Raw genomic sequence first — 22,679 nt, 5'->3', positions numbered from 1 at the left:
TGGTGGTTTAAATAATGCAGTAAGCTGAAAACCTGTGTAAGGAAATGGGTAGTTAAAAGGAAATTTAATTTTCTCTGAAGTAAGAAAACTTACGTACTTGGTTGCGCTGTCTCCCATAGATGCAATTCGAGTATTCGTTTGACTCCTGCGCCGTGAAACATACCATACTGAGAATTTGAGAAACATGAAAAGGGAAACGTGGGGGAACCGCGCGCTGCTCTTTAGTTTTCAGAGAAAATAAACATATTTGCATTGTCAGAACATCTCCACCAACGAACTGTTAAACACAGTGAAAGAAAATCTAGCCCTCAGCTCTAAAAAGTTTTTGTTGTATGTCGATATATGTGGAAGGAATTTTACATCTTTGGAATTCATACGGCAAAGGAACTACGTTGTTTGTTTTTGCGGCATGCGGAAAGTGCGCGGCGATGTCTGAGTGACGGAAGATGTTAAAGAGTCGAAAATCTTCGAAAGACAAACAGAATAAGTAATGGCAACCCTAAGAAAATCTGTGAAACTGAAAGAACTGGATTCCAAGACATCGAATGATTTGCAAGACGCTCATCTATCTGCTAAAACATACGAGAAAGGTGTTAATTCCTCTAATCTGAAATGTTCGCAAACGTCTCCCGTAGAGAAATTTTCAGATGATGGCACATTGACGTTTTTCTGGTATGTGCTTTCATTTTAAATGTACCAGTATAAACTGAATGAGCGGTTGTGGCTATTCACATTTTCACAATAAACTGCCTTAGCCTCCCTGCAGGGGTATTTCGATCACTGTCTGCTGTTAAACGTATTTTGGACTTACTGGCATGTGGTAGTTGGGTCATCTTAGCGTTGTTTGTTATGGTATCACTCTATCTGTTATGAGTGTTATACTGCATTACACAGTTTTTTTTTTTTGTACGTAACACGGTGTAGGTAAATCGGCCCCCTCCCGGCCACTATCCACATCACTGGTATCTAATTGTAGTTTCTTAACTCGAAACAAGTTTTCTTTGGTGTTATTCATGTATTAAAACTAACGCACTTGCTAGAAAGTTTCGCAACAAAATTTCAAGAACCAGCTGTAAGTTATTACTCAAGGAATATACTGAAATCCCATACATATCGCTCACATGGGGTCTGTAAGTATAAGATTAGAATAATCACTGCACGCAAAGAGCCGTTCAAACAATCATTCTTCCTGCGCTCCACATGTGAGCGGAACAGGAAGAAATCCTTATAACAGGTACAATGGGAAGTGCCCTCTGCTATGCACTGCACAGTAGGTTGCAGAGTGTAGGTGTAGATGCAGATTTCTTTCATAATGACTAAGAACAGTATCAATACAGTATTAAACCCCGATACTCCTTTTTTGCATTGTGTACCAAGAGTGCGAAAATTTCAGGATCTTCAAAACTGAGTGTTTGTATCTCAACCCTTGTACAGTGAGTAGCAGTAATGGGCTCAAATTGAACTGTACTTCAGCAGATAGCTTCTGTTTGTAAAATGGCCAGCTTTGGGGAGGGGGGAGTGGCATGCACCTTTTAGAAGCGCAAATAAATGTTTTTGCTACTGTAATACCACAACTTCTCCTACAATATCTGTTCATCAAATGTTTACAGCAATCTGATTGGCCTTGGTGCTGGCAGCATCTTATGTTTATGTGCTGTAGTCTTTTTCTCAATATTGCTATTGCTCCTTCGTACCTAGTGTTGTAATTGGGTTACATACTATTAAGTTGCACATTTTCCTCGACAGACTTTTTTAAAGGAAAAGTCTCATGTGCCCATAGTAAAATGAAAACTACCTTTACAGTTGATTGCAGTGGGCTTTCTGTCTGTTGGACTGTGCTTATTCACATTTTGTAACAGGATGGGCAGGTGAATGCCTTTGTTACTCATGTGGGTATCCAGATGCTCCCCAAAATTGGCTCAAGGAAGGCTAATAAAATTACTATGTACACTTGAGGCAGATGCAGCTTGAATTCATAAACAGAATTCCACTTTACCTCTCGAATAAAATGTCTGTCTTTATAGAAGAAAAATATTCTTCATGACATATGCCTCAGCTTTATAAAGCACCAAAAGTAAATTCCTTTTGCAAGTAACACTACTGATCTTATGTTGAATTTCCTATATTTTGAAGACACTCTTTTAAAGGTTCCCTGAATTTGTTTGCTTAAAATTTCAGAAAAATACGTTTAGGAATACCTCATAGCCCTTATAAAGCTTGAGGGAGAGTGAGTTATTGAGCTATTTATTTTCATTGTATAATGATGGCACATCAAATATCACTGAAAGATGCGCCCTGGGTGAACAAACAAACAAATGTAATCCGATTGAAGCTTTCTTGCTGATAAAACTGCTATATGGACTGCACAATAGTTGTAAATGTCAATTATACTGAGTACTTGTTCCACAGCTAAAGACCATGCAGTATTTGATGTTCATAGTGTATGTCAGTAATTTTCCACATTTTCCACATACTTTCAACTGTGCTTTCATTGCAGTTGTTACTGAAGGTTGATTTGTACACCACAAACCTGTACTAGGCACAGCCTTATTTTAAGTGGTGTCGCATTGCCCTTGTTCATCTTGTGGGTGGATTTATCAATCCAGTTACTTTGACCTACTGTTTAATAAGGATTATTTATTAGTTTATTGTTTGTTTATTTATTCATCATAGCCTATTTTCTTGGTGACACCAATAGACCATTAAATACAGAATTACATTACTTCACATTATTCTATTTATTGTTTTCCTTTTTCCTGTTCTGAACACTGAATTAAATTTACAGTGCCTAATTTTTTCCTTATTGTCATTTCTTTATACTACTATCACTATAACATTTAGAGAGCTGCCTATACATTGACCTACTTTAACTTACATATAGTTTTTGTGAGTCATGTTTTTTCCATTGTCAGAGGGCTGTTCTTTTACTGCAACAGAAAAAGATCCATAGATTTTTGTTACTTCAAATTATCTTGATCAATTTTACAGTTATTTTTATGCCTACTGCTGTCAGTACTGTTACAGCAACACATACTGCTACAGTAACAACAAACAGAATAACTATGAGATACATAAAAAGTCCTCCCACCACCACCACCTCTACCTCTACATACACACTCCACAAGCCACCATATAGTGCATGGCAGAGGATGTCTTGTACCAGTACTAGTCATTTGCTTTCCTGTTGGACTCTCAAATGGAGCAAGGAAAGAACCACTGTCGAAATATGTCTGTACAAGTTCTAGTTTCTATTACCTTGCCTTTGTGGACCCTACACAAAATCCCTCCAGGGATTCCAATTTGAGTTCATGGAACAACTCCATAATACTCACATGCTGATTGGACCTGTCGGTAATGATAACAATCCTAGCTCGATACCTGTTAATTGCTCAGTGTCTTCCTTCAGTCCACTCTGGTGAGGATCCCAAACTCTCAAGCAGTACTCAAGAAATGGTTGAACTACTGTTCTATATCTGTTCTCCTTTGTAGACGAGTTACACATTTCTAAAACTCTGCCAAGAAACCGAAGTTGGCCATTTGCTTACCCTACAACTGGTCTTAACTGCGTGTTTCATTTCATATCACTTTGCAACGTTATGCCTTGATATTTAATCAGCATGATGTGTCAAGCAGCACACCACTAATTCTGTATTTGAACTATACAGGATTGCTTTTCCTACTCATCTGCATTAACTTGCATTTTTCTACATTTAGAGCTAGCTGCCTTTCATTACACCAAATATAAATTCTCTCAAGTCATCCTCTATTGTTCCAGAGTCACCAATACCTCCCTCCTTATATTACAGCATCAGCAGCAAACAGCCACAGGTTACTGCTTGTTCAATCCATCAGATTATTTATGTATATAGAGAACAAGAGAATATGAATGCACCTGTTGCCCTTCATCCATAATTCACAGAATATAATATGAGAAAAGGGCAAGTTGATTTTTGCACTAGTGTTACTTTCCATAACAGCAATGACACAACTACTACAACTGAATATCGCATTAGTAATATAATTACCTCTACTATGATTACATATGATAATCTTATGGTTGCTGACAGTTAAATAGAGTATTGTCATGTGTAGGTTAATTACTTCTCTTTACTGTATCATCAACAATAAGTTTTAGGGTATCAAAGTTCTCTTCTAGTGCAATTACGTCATAAACAGTTTTACCTCTTAAAGTCTATTTAGTAGTCCTTGTTATGTCTTCCAGCTAACATTCTCATAAGACATGGTGTGCCAGTTTCGCTTTCTTGTTTCACAATTTCAGTAAATACGCAGCAGTTCCTGCTTGACTCTGTATTTAGTTTTTCATTTTGGACTGTCTCTTTCACAGCTGGTCATTGCTCTCATACCAGTTCTGTTCAGGTATGTGGGATATGGCTCGTATGCAGTAAGGTAGTGAACCAGTCCTCTGTTTGGCTTGAAATGTGTTTTATGAAGCCTTTCATTTACTTCAGCAAGAAACTGAAACATTCTCATTCTTGCGTCTCAGGAATTCGGCCTCTGCTAACATTCTAAAAATTCTTAATTCATTATTACTAAAAGATCTGTTGATGATTCTCTAATTCCTCACTGTTCTTTCTCATATTAGCGGCAGATCTGCTTGCTCATAGCTTGTGTGCCCAAACAGTGGCACTGTAGCCCACAGTTGCAAATGGAACCACCTTTGTCCCGTACTAATAATTTTATTCATTATCCTACCTTGCAGCTACTTCTTGTGCATGGTTCCAAGGAATTTGCTATAATTACTTTTTTGTGAATCTTGACAGTTTGGATACACGAAGTACCACGCCATTGGCATGTAGTACAACTCCTAACAGTTCCTGACTGAGCTTAGTTGACATTTGGCAAAACTCCAAACTATGGTACATTTTGCATTTTTCATGTGTGTTAGTAATTGATCAAGATGAAAGAAGTGATAAGAGCCAGGAAAAATCCTAGCCAGTAATTACTTTGAGGAGGAGAGACTCTTAGTACTGCTGGTACACATATAAAAATACAGGAAACTATCCTAGCATACATAGTTATTAGTTTCTTTTTAGGGGAGACCAAGAGGGTGGGGAAGATTAAGAAGGAAGAGCAGCTCACAGAGACCCCAGGATGCTGTTGTCAGCTGCTATCATTGTGGGTCTGAGAGAGACCTTCCTTTTTTTTTTTTAAAAAAAAAACCTTCCCTACCCAACACTCATTTTTTGCCAAGTGAGGAACTGGAATGGTTGCTTATACTTTTAAATATGTCTGTCAGTTGTATTAAGAATTTGCCCTCATGAAGATAAGTACTGGCAAGCAATTGTTTCAGAATTTTGTAATTTTCTCAAGTGAATTTAACTTTTGATACTGGGAAAAAGTAGAATTAATCAGAAACTGAAGCTCTGATTTGTAGGTTGACACTTATCCTCTCGTGCATGGAGCCACACCAGATGCATCACAAAGTCACTAGAGAACTTATAAATAACTGTGTTGGTCCATTGACTAACAGCTTAATTAAAACATAGATACATTTAAAGTGCATGTAGCCAAACTCCAGCAAGATCACTAAGTGAGATGACACTATAGCTTAGACAGTGGGCTTGCATTGGGGCAGACTTCGATTCAAATTATCATACGGCCATATAGGTATAGATTTTCCTTGGTTTCCCAAAATCAAGCCTACAAAGGCAAAGGCTGATTGGTTCCATTTAAAAGGATATGATTATCTTCCCCATTTTCTGTTAGTTTGAACTTGTGCTTCATCTTCTACTATTTTATTGTTGCCAGGACATGAAACCCATCTTCCTTCCAGCAAAATTTAATAGTTTAGTGTCTGTAAACTACTAAACAGACACAAAGGAAGTGTTTATTAGGTATTTGGCTCTTTTGTTTCTGAACACAGGATGACTGTAGACTCTCACTGGACAAAAAGTCAATAAATATAAATAAAACTAGCCCATATCTAGATTAAATACTGGTAAGTAGAAATCTCTGTCAAAACTGTGTTAAGCAGGAAGACTATGAACAAGAATAAAAATTCTGTTGGGAAGTGGCATATATGCAGGAACAATTGCCAGTTTTTTATGCAGAGCTAAGACATTTTCCACATTCATTTACCTTTTTTAATGATCTTTATGGGTTTTTGAGGGATACTATGTTGGGGGACCACCTTTGCTTATTAAATACTGTTCAATTTCAACATTTGTCTAATGGTGAAAATAGGTTGACACTGCTTGCTAGTACTAAATTTCTACCATTCTTCATGTGGAAGAGAGAGAGAGAGAGAGAGAGGTGCCATAACCCGAGATTTTTCTCTGAAGAGTTATGAGTATGTGGCCTAAAAAGGCTTTTGGCAACAATTAGAAAATAGATGAATGTTGCACCTTCACTATTTTTTCTTTCATTTGCTCTTAGAGTTCCACAAGTGTCTTCATGAAGCAGCCACTACTGGCTACTTTTGTAAAGGATACTAACAATCAACCGCAACAAGTGCTAATCTATTTATATTAATAGTTATGGGAATTTCCTCATTACACCCTCACTCTCCCCCCCCCCCCCCCCCCCCCCCCCGCCCCCGCCTTGCCCAAACATGCATGCAAAAGAGCAGCTACATGAAAAAAGGCACCACACATTCTGTTACACTACTCACCTACCTCTTTTTTTATATAAGGCTCAGTCAAATGAAAATTAGGTAAATGGAAAAAGTAATTAAACAGAAGTAATTGCTGTTGTGGCTGTTAATATACTTTTCCCATTGTGAGGGAGGATAGTCAACGCCTTTGTGGCAAAATATTTTCAGTTGCCTATGGATCCATGATTGTACCCAGGCTTGCTCATTTTTATCAGAAGCAAATTGACAGCCAAGAATGTCTTTCTTCAGGCCTCCAAAAATATGGACATTTGCATAGGATGAGCTCGGGACTGTAAGGTGGATGTGTAAGGGCTTCCCAGCAAAACTTCTGTAACGTAGTTTAAACAACAGGCACATCAGCTCCAGCAAAATCATGATGATCTCTTTCTTTGATTGCAAAGGCATGTTGCTCATTGACACTCTGGAACGAGGCACCAAAATTAACACATAGTAATATGTGGACTCTGTGTAAAAGTTGAAGCATTCCATCAAGTCCAAAGGCCCAGCGATGCTGATGAACGGCATCATTCTGTTGCAGGATAATTTCCACTCACTTGTTTCCAAGGTTATTTCGATTAAACTGCAGTAGTTTCACTGGGAAACTCGTAACACATCCTCCATACAGTCCCAATCTCTACCCATGCAATTTCTGTATTTTTTGGAGCCTTGAAGAAAGACATTTATGGCCGTGGACTTGCTTTGACCAAAGAGGTGCACATTTGTGCACGATCATGGTTCTGTAGGCAACCACATACATTTGTCCATGAAGGCATTGACCATCTTGTCTCACAGTGGGATAGTCGTATTAACAATTACGTAATTTCTTTAACATAATAAACAGTTTACTTACTTTTTTCCATCTGTCATTTTCATTTAACTACCCATGATATAATACTTCAGCTAAGCTTTTGTGTAACTGAACTTTTCATGGAATACTACACGCTGTTGAATATTAGCTTTAATGTTAATTCTAAATTATTCTGCTAAATTAAAAAAAATCCTGATGAGGTATAAAATGAGGGTCTAATAAGTCACTTGCGTACTTCAGGTTTGAATGTGTGAGGATTTTTAAGTTCCTGTTAGATGTCTGCAAGTAATCTGATAAGGACCTTACTTCAGAATATAAACTAGTCTGTACATTAGACAGGGACTGCAACAGTCTGTATGGAAATTACTTTTACTATTATGATTGTAAATTTCACTGTTCATTCTAAATTCACTATTGTTAGTTAGCATCAGTGAGTAAATGTGTTAACACAGGGAAGTGTAAAATTGCTATGTCCATGATGACACTGCTGTAAGATGTTCTGTAATCAACTTCCACTATTTCATAATCACTTTTTGCAAAACACAAATAACAAGCTTACACCATGACATCTACCCTTTTTGTCTGTCTTGCAGCACATTGTTTTCATTACACTTATAAAACGCTGCTCAGTTAATTTGTTGTTATGAAGTGCTGATTATTTAAGACCTTCATTTTCATAACAATCTGGGAATGTGAATCATTTCGTGGATCTCACTGGGGGATATGTGTTTGATGTGAGATACAATCAAAAATTCACATTTTATTTAGGTGCATTACAATAGACTGACTTTGTGAATAATTACAACAGTACAGTGCTGATATTAATTTATTAGTACCTAATATGACTATTTTGACATTGTGAAAGTAGTTGCACAACAGAGTGTTCCTTATAATGATTAAAATTCTTGTGGGTATTATGCCGCGTCATTGCTAAAAAAACTAACAACAATAATAAACTAAAACCGATGTTTTGGCTAAGTTGCAATGGCCTTCCTCAGGGCACAACTGGTTTTGCGTGGGGATAGGTGCTTCTATTTATTTCAGACTATCGTTGTCTGACGTCACTGTTGTAAAACTTTTAATTGGCCCTCTAATATGATTGGCTAGTCATGACGTAAGGGAAGATGGAAGGAAAGAGGCTAATCGTGGATGTCCATGTCGTCAACGATTGGTAGCTGTCTGCCAATCAGCGTTCGGCTTCTGGTCAGCAAGCTTACCTCCTGGTGTTCGCGGAAGTGGACTGACAGTTGCTCTACAGCTGTTTGTGCAGATACGTCCGTGTCGTGTGTAGCTTCTGCCCTGCGACTGCTCGCGGCCTGTTGGACTGGGATGGCCAGCAGCCAGAACGCTGGGAGTTTGTAGCCATCTTCTCTGTTGATGTTGTCAGGTTGCTTAATAATTTTGATCACCTCCCGTATTTTGTGCTCTCACATCCATGATTCTTTTGCTAATACTCAGGCTTCCTGGAACCTGATAGGTTGTCCACAGTCACGGTGGTGTTCCTCTATCACCGATTTATTATGTTGTTGTAGTTGTACATAGCGTTCGTGTTCTTCTACTCGTAAGCTGATAGGTTTCCCTGTTTCTCCTATGTAGGCAGCTCCGCACTCACACCGTAGTTCGTAAACACCTGCAGTGTTAAGATTGTTGACTACATCCTTGTTGGGACCTATCATTTTGTGGATCCTGTGACCGCTTCGAAAAATCAGTTTGAAACCTTGTTGGCAGAGGACGTTGCCTAGCCGTTCACTGATGCCTTTTATATATGGTAAGTGTGCCAGTGGAAGCTTCTCTTCTTTGCCTTCCTTTGTGTTCTGCTCCCTTTGGTTTTAGCTACCTTTATTATGATGATGTCATCATAGCCGTTGGCACTAAATGTGTGTTGTAGTTCCTTTAATTCTTCTTTGATGTTATTTTCATCACTTATCCGGTAGGCTCGGGCAGTTAATGTATGCAGAACAGAATACTTTTGAGCTGGGTGGTGGTGGCTCTCCGCGTGCAGGTACCAATTAGTGTGCGTTGGTTTCTGGTACACTTTGTGTCCCAGTTTACCTTCGGCAGCTCTGTATACTTCCACATCCAGAAACGGCAAGGTACCATTGTTTTCAGTCTCATGTGTGAACTTTATATTTTTGTGCAGGCTATTTAATTGCTGGAGGAAGTTTCCCAATTCCACTTCACTGTGAGGCCAGACAATGAATGTGTTGTCCACATATCGTAGCCAACAACTGGGACGTAACAGAGCAGGGGCCAGGGCCATTTGCTGAAAGGCTTCCATGAAGATGTCTGCAGCTGCAGGGGAGAGCGGGGAACCCATTGCCACTCCATCTAACTGTTCGTAATATTTTCCCTGCCAGGTGAAGTACGTAGATGACAGGCATAAGTGCACCAGATCGCAGATATCTGTTGGGATCCAATCCTGTAGAATGCGCATAGTCTCCTCAATAGGTACGTTAGTGAAGAGAGACTTGATGTCAAAACTGACCATAATGTGTGATGGCTTTATTCCCTGTTCCCTTATCAGTTATAGGAAGTGGGAAGAGTCTTTCACGTAGGAGTCCGTTTGTCCCACAAGGTGGCATAACTTAGGTGCCAGATGTTTCGCAACATAATACGTAGGTGAATCAGTTCCATTCACTATGGGTCTCAGCGGATAACCCTCCCTATGGAGCTTAGGTACTCCGTAGATTCTAAGAGGAACAGGCACCTTGGTGATTAGTCTCTTGGCTGTGTCAGGATCAATTCTCGATTTCTTTATGAGGGCCTTCATATTTCTGCCTATCCTCACTGTCGGGTCACTCCTTAGTACTCTGTAAATGGGATCGCTTAGTAGTTCGGCCATCTTCTTTTCATATTCAGAAGTGTCCATCAGAACCGTAGCGTTTCCTTTGTCCGCATGTAAGATCACAATATCCTTGTTATTCCTGAGCTCCTTTATGGCCTGTCTTTCTTCATGTGTGATTTGGCTCTGGGTGGTTTTGCTGTTTGTAAAATTCTTACAGTTTCCTGCCTTATCTTTTCTGTTTCAACACAATGTACTTGGTGGAGTGACGCCTCCACAGATTAAATGATCTCTTCTGTGGGAATCTTTGTGGGCATAACTGCGAAGTTTAACCATTTGGACAGAATTGATGTCGCTGCCTCACTGATGGTCTGTGTCGAGATGTTAACCACGGTATGAGCTGTATCCAGACTTAGCTGTGAATAGTGTTTGTTTCCCATTAGCTCCTCAAATTTCTTTTTCTGTTGACTGCTGACCAAGTCCTCCTCCATGCAGGCCTGGTTGTGGGTTATTCGGTCAATGTTATCCCAGTCCTTCGCTGATAACGTAGTTGACAGCCATAAATGCATGCTGTACAGTTGCCTGTTGTTGTAGTCTATGAAGCTCTGGAGGTGTTGTATCCTCTCCCTTAATAATGCATGGCTGGCCCAATAGTAAATGGTTCTTGCTCTTCTCGTATCGATTTGAAGCTGTACCCTGATGAATTTCGGGATGACATGATGATCTCGACACCTTTTAAGGAACGCCAAATCATTCGGCAGTTTCACCTTCCTCTTCCTCAGCAGCTCCAGTTTCCATATGTGTTGGTAGATTTCCTGCCCATACAGGTCATTGATATAAGAACATAGGCTTCTGTGGCCGGTGTCATAATGATTAAAGTCATTGATGACATGGACACCCATGAATAGCCTCTTTCCTTCCATCTTCCCTTACGTCATGACTAGCCAATCATATTAGAGGGCCAATTAAAAGTTTTACAACAGTGACGTCAGATATCGACAGTCCGTAATAAATAGAAGCTCCTATCCCCATGCAAAACCAGTCATGCCCTGAGGAAGGCTGTTGCAATTCGGCCGAAACGTCAGTTTGTTTATTATTGTTGTTAGTTTTTTTAGCAATGACGCGGCATAATGCCCAGAAGAATTTTAATCATTATGACACTGGCCACGGAAACCTACGTTCTTATATAAGAATGTTCCTTAATTTATTTTTAAACTCAACTATATTACCCCAATATACTCTGTCAGGTTGTTGAATGCATCTGTATTGAGACTTAACACAGGTTGTTGTGGGTCTTATTGTTATGTTGTTATGAAAAAAGAGAAACAGTTTTGACAATAAATTACATTATCGGGCATATCTGGCAAAATAGCTGGCTTATTTATTTTTGTTGTGTGTATACAGGATGTCCTCTTACAAACACCAATTGGAACTCTTAACATACGTCATTTTTCAATGACCAGCAACTGTACTCATACATAGCCAAATGAAATAATGCTTGTCTTTAAGTCTGTTGTATGAGACTTCCAGTTCATATTATGATCCATTTGTAGTCTCAAAAACTGAAAACTATTTTTCATTTATTTCATAGTTTGAATAAACTAGTTATAGATCCTGCAGGTTTATGAGAGGTACTGAATTGCATGTAGGTTACTGAGTCTTGTCAAAATTTAATGATAAATCCACTTGCTTGAACCATTTCTCAATGTTTTTAAATATTTATATAGTTGCATTTCCACTAAGAGAGCTTGTACATTCTTTTATTCCTAAACTTATATTAAAAGGCATCTTCTGATTGTGTGTGTGTGTGTGTGTGTGTGTGTGTGTGTGTGTGTGTGTGTGTGTTTTATTTATCTGTGTCCGTGATAAATGTTCTTGAATGTTTTATTCTTTATCTTATGTTCACAGGAGAGCGCATACACTTACTGTTCTTTTTATTTTTATCTGCTCATTGGTTTATGTGGCTGTGTTTGAGCCTGTTTCCAATGATACAACATACAACACCAAAAGGTAAGATATTCTGACTAGTCTATGAATTCTTTGTTTCAACAATAATAATTGTTACTACACCAGTTATGTTTCCAATTTTCTAAAATTGGTGTACAACAGCATACTAGATAAGCTCTCAGATGTAAGTAGTTTAAAGCTGCAGATACATGAGTTTGAAAGGTGTGTTAAATTATTACAAAAATGATGAAATCTCTCAGGTTTTCTTGGTATGATTGATTAATGGTGTGCTATTAATGTATCTTTCAGAATAATTATACAAGAGACAATAAGTATGATCATAATTCGAATTTTAGTTGTTCATGACTTCAATATGGATAGAAGAGAAACACACTGAAAATGCATAAGATAATTAATCTTATGTTAACTTCATGCTTTATTTTTGTTTATAAGATATGTGTTCATTTTGGTTGTAACATCAAAATTGTAGTAAATGGGGAATTACAGTTTCGATTTCACTGGATTGTGTTGTGAACTAAGTTGCAGCAGGTTTACCGGTAACTGACAAAAAAAGAGGTGCATTGACCAATTCCATTACAAAATGCAAGGAACGTCAGTGACACACCTGCTTAAAACAGCCAAATAAGTTATCTGTTGCCAAATATGCCTCAAATCTAATCAAGAAGCCAAATGTGAGAACAGTATTGTAGTGAAAATGCCAAGCTTTTGGGACAGCATAATTAAGGAGTGTGCCAGAATAAAGATTTCAGAAAACTCAATGCACCACGATGGAGGTTTCAATTTAAACAAGGCTTGGAGTCTAGCACTCAATTTACTAAGATCTCACTGGCCATTGCATCTGCCAGAGCTGCAAAATGCTAAGAAAATTTGTTTTTCATGGTATATCTGTGTGGGCTCTAGAAAACAAAACATCATCATAGGACATAGTGGGCATCATGAATTGAACTCAACTATAAATAGTGATGCAAGACCAACAATAGTTCACAGTGTGGTTGTAGGCTGGGCAGTGAGTTCACATAACAGCAAAACTTGCAGCACCTGCTGAAGATGACTAGGTTGGTGGTCAAAATATTGCACATAAAATGTAAACAACAACTCACAGACTACCTGGAAGCACACCATTAATTACAAATGGGATGTTAAACTGCCTTTAGTTTGGGTGCTGTGCTTCTTGATGTATCATTACTGGTCCATCATTTAATGAAGATGAAGACAAGAAAAATGAATGAAAAATTTTCATGTTTAGGTTTTAATTGCTACATGGAATATGTCCTGACAGTGAAAATAGTTGAATCCAGTAATTCATTATGGTGGGGACCATTTGATGTTGCTATCAAATTAATCTGCAGTAATATGTCACTCACTTAAGTACTATTTCTTTTCCAACAGTTGCACATTTAATATTCAGATGTTATTGACAACTATATTGTAAATGACTTTTCCATATTTGATTAAAGGAACTGCAAATTATTTAAGAACACAGGTAATTATTTATCACGTATTGTTGCAGAATACAAATTTGCAGTCCCAGTTTTCTTGGAAGTCATCATTGGATAGTCATGTAACATTAGATCTACCTCGGATGTAGCAGGAGAATTACGATGTAGACTTTGCCACTAGTATACATTGATGTGCTCTATTACATATTAAAACATGTTGCACTGAAGCAGGATTTAAACTAGTTTCTAAAAGATGTTTTGCGGTTGTAAGTCTGTCTTCAGCACACATTTCACTGCAGTTACTGTGGGCATTGCATTTCAAAGCCTGAAGTTATACAATATTGCAGAAAGCTTGCTTTTTGCGGGATGAACTGCCCTGATATCAAAATACAACTCTCACACTGATTCACAGCTTCTTCGCAAGAAAAGTAACAACTTTAACCTTCACTATGGAAGCCAGTAAGGAATGCAGACCATGTTGACGAGCATTGAACAAATATTGCATTATTCATGTATGCTTCAGATTCTGTAACTGTAAAAGTGCAATGACAGTATTGTACCATCCTTGAGTGAAATAGGGAGTAAAGAAGATATCACAAGCCCTAGGCAGTTATTTGCTTACTGTAGACGTAAAGTTACTCTCTATTAGGTGTAATATCTGGTAGATAGTAACTATTGAAATTTAGCAAGCCATAGGCTTGTAAATGTAATTTAAGAATTTATGGTATCTTCATTTCAGAAATGACATATTTGTGTTGTAATTTACATTCAGATTTTTTTTATTTTAGAAAAGTGTTGCATATGGGAAATCCAGGGTGGATGTAAATAACAACACAAGGGCAGATTAATACTTGACCAATAGAAGTGGTGTTGACCATCAGAGAGGCCAAATAATAACTGTATGAGGCTAGATCACTTGTAAGTTGACTGTGTTGCCCAACAAGATGATATGAAGCAATGAGAAGTTGACAAAATGATTCTTTACTTCACCTTTTTCTGATAAAAAATCTTGCACAACTTGTTCAGTCATCTTATTTAACAAATTGATTCTCACATGACAGTTAACTTATGTCCACAACCTGACATAAGCTTTAATGCACACAACAAAAATTTCTACATGAGATCCAGAGTGCCTTGGTGCAGCTCCATTGAAGATCACTGTCCATCATTGTTATTAAAATATCTACAATACACTCACAAAGGCAGAATGTTCTTAGTTTGTTTACTCCGAAAAAATTTATACCAGTGATGTCAGTCTATTTGCTGCCACATGCATGGAAATTACTTGGGAGTGGCTTATTTGTGAATGCTTCTCAAGCATTATGGACCATTCAGGGATCACTTCCCTGCCATATAATGCAAACTCCAATGGAAGAGGCAAAATAAAATAAAAATAGATGCATTGCCCTAACAATCCCAGTTTTCCTTTCAGTTTTTCAAAAATATCTAAATTTTTGAAAATTTACAGGAAATATTCCTAGCAGGAAACAAATCATCCCCCAAACTAACTGTAAGCCCCCTACCCCCTTACACATACAAACTAACTGCAATATTGTCTTATTCACATACTCATACGCTCGTACTAAAAAAAAAAAAAGGCAATTTTGTACAGTGAAGTGGTGGTGGTGGTGGTGGTGGTGGTGGTGGTGGCTGTGATAGTAGTAGTAGTAGCAGTTGAGGTCTTTTAGGCTGAAATATGTTTTGGAATAATGCTCTGTTTTTGCATGGCTCAGTAATATCACTGTGGTCCTTTATTTATCATTATGACATGGAAAATTAATATTAGTAATGCTATCAATAAGAACAGTAACTTGAAATTAAGGATTTGGTTATTATTAACACATTACTAACATTCTTTCAGGGGGATTTTAGCATGTGTGCTTGTTTTCATTCTCCTGGGGGTCACTGTTACCCCGGACGGTGTGTTTCAACGTCCTCACCCTGCTGTCTGGAGGTTCACATTCTGCTGCAGTATTGTTTATGAACTGGGCCTGATATTTATGTTATTTCAGGTATGGTGTTTTAAATAGTGACTTAAAATGTTATTTTTTTTTCTTGAACTTATCTTTTTGTATTTCAATATTACCGTTGGCTATGATGCAAGTAGTGTGGCGTAGTGGTTGGCATTGCTGGTTGGCATACTGGGGTCACCAGTTCAGACCCAACTGCTGGCAATTATATGTTAGTTAGTATTTATAGTTTCTGAAATGTTCTTGAAATATCTTAATGTTTATATATTCTGAAATATTTGATGTTTGTATAAATACCAGCCTTCTGGAATATTCGATGTTTGTGTAAATAGCTGCACCTTTGTCCTCAAGCTAGTTCCATTCTGACTTTAGATTGGTGTCAGTGATAAACATGCTTTCAAGTCCAAGGGTACTTCTTTGATGTCCTGCCTTTGAGTATGGGCTTGATTGTGGTTTCAGTGTTATATTGTTTGGTGGAGACGCTGGCTACTACAAAAACCTCTGCCTCACTGTGGCTCCAATTATGTAGTTTAAAAGCCTTTGCTTACACAGACAGGTCCCAGAATGCAAGAATTACAACATTCCTAAGATATAATTACTGAGGAGATAGATGGATTTCGAAACAGCAGTAAGTGAGCTTTTCATCAGGCACCCATCAGTGTTTCCTGGAGATGATGGTCAAGACCTGATGAAATGGCAGAAGAGATTTGATCGAGTTGCCAAGTACAATGGGTGAGTGGGCAAGATGTGTTTGGCACATGTATACATTTACTGGAACCGCACACTCCAGCGGTAGTTCAGCGAAAACTAAGAGAAGCTCATTAGTTGGGACAAATTCCAGTCCGAAATGAAGAAAATATTTGACAACAATCAGCAGAAAGGCCACTTGATGGAAGAAAAATTGAAGAATAGTGCCCAACATTGTGAGGAAACAATACAGACATACATAAACAGTGTTTTAGCCCCATGCCTGAGTGTAAATCCAAATATTATAGAAGCTGACCAAATCTCGCACATGATGAAAGAGTTGTAGAAGACATTATTCGATCTCTTTAGGTGAAGTACGCCACTGTGACAGAGCTCATCAAGTAGTGCCAATGACTCAAGGAAATTCAATAGAAAAGAAACAGAGACAAGAGATATGACTTCTGACTGTTGCTCTGTTCCACTTGTGGAAGACCACCCTGATCTCGCCTCTCACATACACCAGATGATAAGAGAAGAGGGATGATGTGTTTACCAGTCAGAAATTTCAGACTGAGTGCACAACAGAAAGCAGCCATGCGTGTTGACCCCATACACCATGAGCTAAAAGAGAATCTCAGAGAAGAAGTGTATCAATCTCTGGCACCAATCTCTAGCTCTAGGTGACTGCATCATGAAGAATGGACTCGGCCAACTCAAACTTATGCCCCAACTTTCAAAGAACACAGTAACCAATCAGCACAGATCAACCAACTCCTCTACTGAGTACAACACGTACAGACATTTGGAGGATGGGCAACAACATGCCAGTATGTTTTCACTGTGGCATCCTGGCATTCTTTAATGAGTGATATGCTGCAAGATGCCAACTATCACAACAGTCCTATTCATACCAGTTCACTGCAGATAATTATAGTCTAAATGTGAAACAAAGCCTGTCACAGTACCGTGGACGAAATTGCTCTCCAACATGGTATACCCATTCTTTGTCACTGTACGAAAGAACCATCTGCGCACATAACTGCTGAATTCAGGAAAATTAAGCCAGTCACCATCTATGGAGGTGAGGCCATCATGGATGAGAATCCTCTGTGGATGACAGTCACGAAGATGTCGGGGAATCTCATCAATGTCATCATTGACAGCCAACGTGTCTGGACACTAATCTATTTAGTGGCTTTTTTTTCTGTAATAGTGAATGCTTATTGTCGTCTGCTATGGAAGACTATGTTCCATGATACAGAAGAGATTGTACTGAAGATCGCAAATGGAAAATATGTCCAGCCATCAGGAACATGTATTGTAAGATAACTATCAATGGCAGAATGCAGCCCTTGGATTTGTTGTTTTATTGGAATATAGTTTTGTAAGGCTATTCTTGGAGGGGACTTCTTGTAGGCGGCAGAAGCATTCATAGATGGTGGAAGATCAGAACTCTAGACTGACGAAGCTATTTCAGTAAGTTCAGATAGCCCACTGTCATCAATAACTTGAGTTACAGTCATCAATCAAAATGCTCTGTTGGTGAAGCATTTGTTGGTTGCGTACACTATTCAGTTTCATGCAAGAAATCTACCTGCCAGTGACAATCATAAAAATTTTAGGTAGTCAAGTAGAACTTTGAAGCATTGTCACAAGCAGCCACAAATCATTCCTAAAGGTATATGTGCTTAGGGACGACCAAAACAACCATGGAGGGGCAGTTTAGTGTCATTGACAAAGAATTGTGCTCTGCTATCACAATGGACTATGCAGGGAGGGCAGGGGGGGCTACAATGTCAGGAAAAAATGAAACAGCCTCAAACACTGTGTTCAGTAGCATCAGGGTACAATATGTGCATACTGAGGGGTTTTGATTGATTTTAGCAGGGGAGCTAAAACAGCTTAGGTCTGACCCGCCACTGCCCGCACCAAAACTAGGTTTATTGTGCAGTACTGAGGGCTTACTGATCCATTTATCATGATCATTGGCGATCAGATGGAGCTCAGGAGATCTGCCTGTGCACCCTGTGTTTTGACTCTGCAGACAGTAACTGTGCTGAGTTTAGAGGTGAACAGTGTTCATGACATAGTTCTAGAGTATAGCCATATACCACCAATGAGTATGTGTACCATTCAAACAGCTTCAGTTGTGCACAAGATCAATGCATTGTGTGAACAGTAGTGGTCGACTGAATATTATCCAGAGACAAAATTCAGGGATGTGTAGCACCTGCCGTGTCGCCAGGGATCATTGGAAACTGGCTGTGTGCAGTGGAACTAAGTTCATGTGTGCCCTTGGGCAGGTTACCAATGACACTACAACACTGCCAAGTAGGACTGCTATGGTGCTGTGAAAGAGTTGCTGGAGAGTGGAATGGCACTCTGTTGTCTTCCGTGATGAGTGTAGGTTCTGTTCGTATGTGAGTGATGGACGTGCATGTGTATGATGTAGGCCTGGTGAGCTACTGATTCCAGAGTGCATAAGCCCATGAAGCACAGGTCCCATCTCAGGATTCGCAGTGCGGGGGCCATTAGTTATATATCACAATCACATTTGATGGTTCTGGCAGGTAAAGTAACCAGTGCTTGCTGCATTGCAAATGCTGTTATCCCTGTGCTGTTGCCATTTCTTCAATGCTCTTTGTGGTGTACAACTGCCCTGATTAGGAAGATCACTGGATGTCTCCGCAATTGAAGATGTATGGAACATGATGAATGAAGACCTTACTCATTCTCCAACGCCTGCAAGAACTATTTTCAAATTGCAACAAAATGTGCAAGATGTCCGGGACAGTCTACTTTGGGAAGCGATTCAACGCCTTTATGGTCGTTTACATATAAGAATACATGCCCACATTGCTGCCAGAGGGCGTTACTCAGTGTGTTGATGCTATTGTTTGGACACGCTTTACTGTAACATGAATTTGTTTTCATATACTACGACAACAATGAACTACCTGTCACCACACTTGTCGGTATAATGACCTTGTCCTTGATGGTTGGGGGACTGATGACCTTAGCTGTTTAGTCCCCCTTAAACATCCCAACAACCACCACCATCCTTGATGGTGTTGCATTTTTTTCCAGCATGCACTATTGAATTTCTGTTATAATCTAACATGACCAAGGAATGATGGTGGCATGTGATAGCCATTCTGCATCAATTTTCAGATGCGTGGAAATCAGGAGTGGAGAAAAGACAGGCCATGCGGTCCATGATGTGACACCATATCAACACTGGGGATTATCCATCAATTAGCCATCACTCACAAGGAAGTAAGCAGCCAAATGACAGATAATCTGGGAGGAAGCAGAAAAGATGCTGCAAGATAACATCATTGAACCTTAAGAGTGTCCTAAGTCCTCTCCTGTGGTGTTGTGGAGAAGAGTAATGACACGAGGCATTTTTGTATTGACAACCAATGACAGAACAAAATCATAAAGAAACACATCTATCAGTTGCTGCCCATTGGTGACACCTTAGACTCCTTTAAAGGAGCAAAGTATTTCTCAATTATGCACGTGTAGAGAGGCTACTGGCAAATTGAGGTTTATGAGGCTGACTGGCAAAAGACTGTCTTCGTAGTTCCTGAAGGCCTCTGTAAGTGTATAGTTATGTCATGTGACCTGTGTCATGCTGCAGCCACCTTCGAATGTGTGATGGACAAGCTGCTTCAACACCTTAAATAGATATTGTATCTTTGCTATCTGGATGACAGTGTCACTTGTTTTTGTAAGGTGTTTGAAGAATGTCTAAGCTGCCTGACAACTGTATTGAATTGTGTTCAGGCTGTAGGTCTCCACATGAATCAGAAAAAGTGCCTCTTCGTTACCAAAAAGATAAAAATCCTAAGGCGCCTCGACTCAGCATCCCCACTATATGATGAGTAGCAACTTCATAAGTATGATTTTAAAGCTTTGGACACACACAGATCTAAGCTAGGAGATTATGTTGGCTTTACATTCATTCTCCCTGAATCTCCGCTCAGATCAGATTGCAAAGAAACATATTTTACTGATTGTATTTTATATAATTACAATCCTTAGTTTAAATACTGATTTGCTCACAGTTTTCCATAACAATAGAATGGTCATACTCTATATTTGAAACATTTCTCAGTAATTGGAATTACCCCATAAGATGTTAGATGGGAGATTTTAATGTGTAACAGAGTGGCTGGTTCATCCTATATATTTTACATTCAATCAGCGACACTGATATGCATAATTAATTTTACTCTGTATTTTACAATCTTTGTCCAAATATCATTTTAGAACTTTTGTGAGTGTGTGTGTGGGGGGGGGGGGGGGCATGGGTGTGGGGGGTACGCGCAGGGGTAGGGGCAGCACACACTCGCATGGCGTGCCAGCCACTCTGATACATATCAAAATATTTTAATGTATCAGAGTGGCCGCCTCTTTCCACTTCGGTGAGCCACTCATACACCTCTGAGAAAATTGTTGAAAGTACTTTTATAGTTTATTGGGTAATATGTTTAGATAGTTGACTACTATTACTGTCATTAAGACGTATTGAAAGCAAAGGTTTTAGTATGTGAACTGAGCTCAATCAACAACAACAATAATTTTCAACTGCTGCTGAGAATAGTTTTAATGATGTGGACTTTCTTGTCTGACTATTATTTCACTTCTAAATTTTCCACTGTTCTTAAGAAATCTGACAGAAGCTGTAGCATTGCTATATACATTCTTCAGTATACTAACATAGACTGAATCAATGACTTCTTTTTTCGATAGCTGTTAGGCTAGATTAAAAAGAAACAAAAGCTTTCTCAAAATATGTGTGTCCCACAATAGTAATAGCAAATACTAATCCACTTAAATAATTGTACCCAGTTAGCTTTAATTTCCTTGAGCAGTTAGATGACAGTCACTCTTCTATGACTATGAAAACATACGCTAATATTGCTGAAACGCGTGACACTCAGGTCCCGAGTGCATGCGTGCTCTCCCCCATGTGTGTGTGTGTGTGTGTGTGTGTGTGTGTGTTTAAATTTTATGTTACTCTCAATCAATTATTGTCATGGTCTGTTGTTTGGTAAATATAATACTTAAAATATTTTTGTTTAATTTATAAAAATATGAAGTGTTTTGTAAACACAGCAGTACCCTTAGTGACATACAGATTTTGGAATGTAGGTCATGGTTGTATGCATAATTTTCTGCACAGAATACTTTCTCTTGCTAAGCAATATGTACTCATTGATAGTTTATTTTGATTATTTAATATTGAAAGGAGATAATCATATGGCATTGATGGCCGGGAGTCCCCCTCTGGGGAAGTTCGTCCACTGAGTTGCATGTCTTTTCAGTTGACACTACATTGGGTGATGTGTGTCAATGATGAAGAAATGATTGTAATCAAACAATGGAAAATCCAGGATGGAATGTAACAATACCAGAGAAGGAAAGTTGCTACTCACTATATAGCGCAGAGATGCTGAGTTGCGATAGGCATAACAAAAATTCACACAATTATAGCTTTCGGCCATTAAGGTCTTTGTCAACAGTACACACACATAAACACACGCGCGCACACACACACACACACACACACACACACACACACACACACACACACACACACACACACGCGCGCGCACACACACACTCATGCAAATGCAACTTGCACACACGTTTGCAGTCTCAGAGAACTGAAACCACTAGTGCATGATGGGAGTGGCGACTGGGTGGGGGTGAGGAGGAGGCTGGGGCAGGGAGGGGGAGGGATAGTATGATGGGAGTGGCGGACAGTGAAGTGTTGCAGTTTAGATGGAGGGCAGGAGAGAAGGTGCAGAGGGGGGAAGGTGGTAAGTATCAGAAATGAGAGAAATAAAAAGAAATTAAAAGACTGGGTGTGGCAGTGAAGTGGCGGCTGTGTAGCGCTGGAATGGGAACAGGGAGGGGGCTGGATGGGTGAGGACAGTGATTAACGAAGGTTGAGGCCAGGAGGGTTACGGGAACGTAGGACGTGTTGCAGAGAAAGTTCCCACCTGTGCAATTCAGAAAAGCTGAAGGATCCATATGGGACAGGCTGTGAAGCAGTCATTGAGATGAGGGATATCATGTTTGGCAGTGTGATCAGCAACAGGGTGGCCCACTTGTTTTTTGACCACAGTTTGTCGGTAACCGTTCATGGGGACAGACAGCTTGTTGGTTGTCATCCCTTCATAGAATGCAGCACAGTGGTTGTAGCTTAGCTTGTAAATCACGACTGGTTTCACCGGTAGCCCTGCCTTTGATGGGATAGGTGATGTTAGTGACTGGACTGGAGTAGGTGGTGGTGGGAGGATGTATGGGACAGGTCTTGCATCTAGGTTTATTACAGGGGTATGAGCCACAAGGTAAGGGATTGGGAGCAGGGGTTGTGTAAGGATGGATGAGTATATTG

The 22,679-nt window shown here is 39.3% G+C and overlaps 1 protein-coding gene across 2 annotated transcripts in view; it reads left to right on the top strand.

The window, feature by feature from the left end:
• The first annotated feature begins 400 nt into the window (after positions 1–400).
• LOC126480995 (phosphatidylserine synthase 2-like) overlaps positions 401–22,679 on the top strand; it is a 214,381-nt gene continuing 192,102 nt past the window's right edge. For both annotated transcript variants that reach the window (XR_007587496.1, XM_050104440.1), the window contains exons 1-3: positions 401–672; positions 12,112–12,213; positions 15,472–15,622. Coding sequence is in view for 1 of the 2 variants with exons in the window: in XM_050104440.1 (XP_049960397.1) it covers positions 491–672; positions 12,112–12,213; positions 15,472–15,622 (435 nt within the window). In the remaining variant the exon portion in view is untranslated. The remainder of the gene's footprint in view (positions 673–12,111; positions 12,214–15,471; positions 15,623–22,679) is intronic.

This window comes from Schistocerca serialis, chromosome 5 (genome assembly GCF_023864345.2).
Source record: "Schistocerca serialis cubense isolate TAMUIC-IGC-003099 chromosome 5, iqSchSeri2.2, whole genome shotgun sequence".
Classification (NCBI taxonomy): Eukaryota; Metazoa; Arthropoda; class Insecta; order Orthoptera; family Acrididae; genus Schistocerca; species Schistocerca serialis.
The sequence above is the reverse complement of the archived record's forward strand: the minus strand, read 5'-3'. Positions and strand labels throughout refer to the sequence as shown.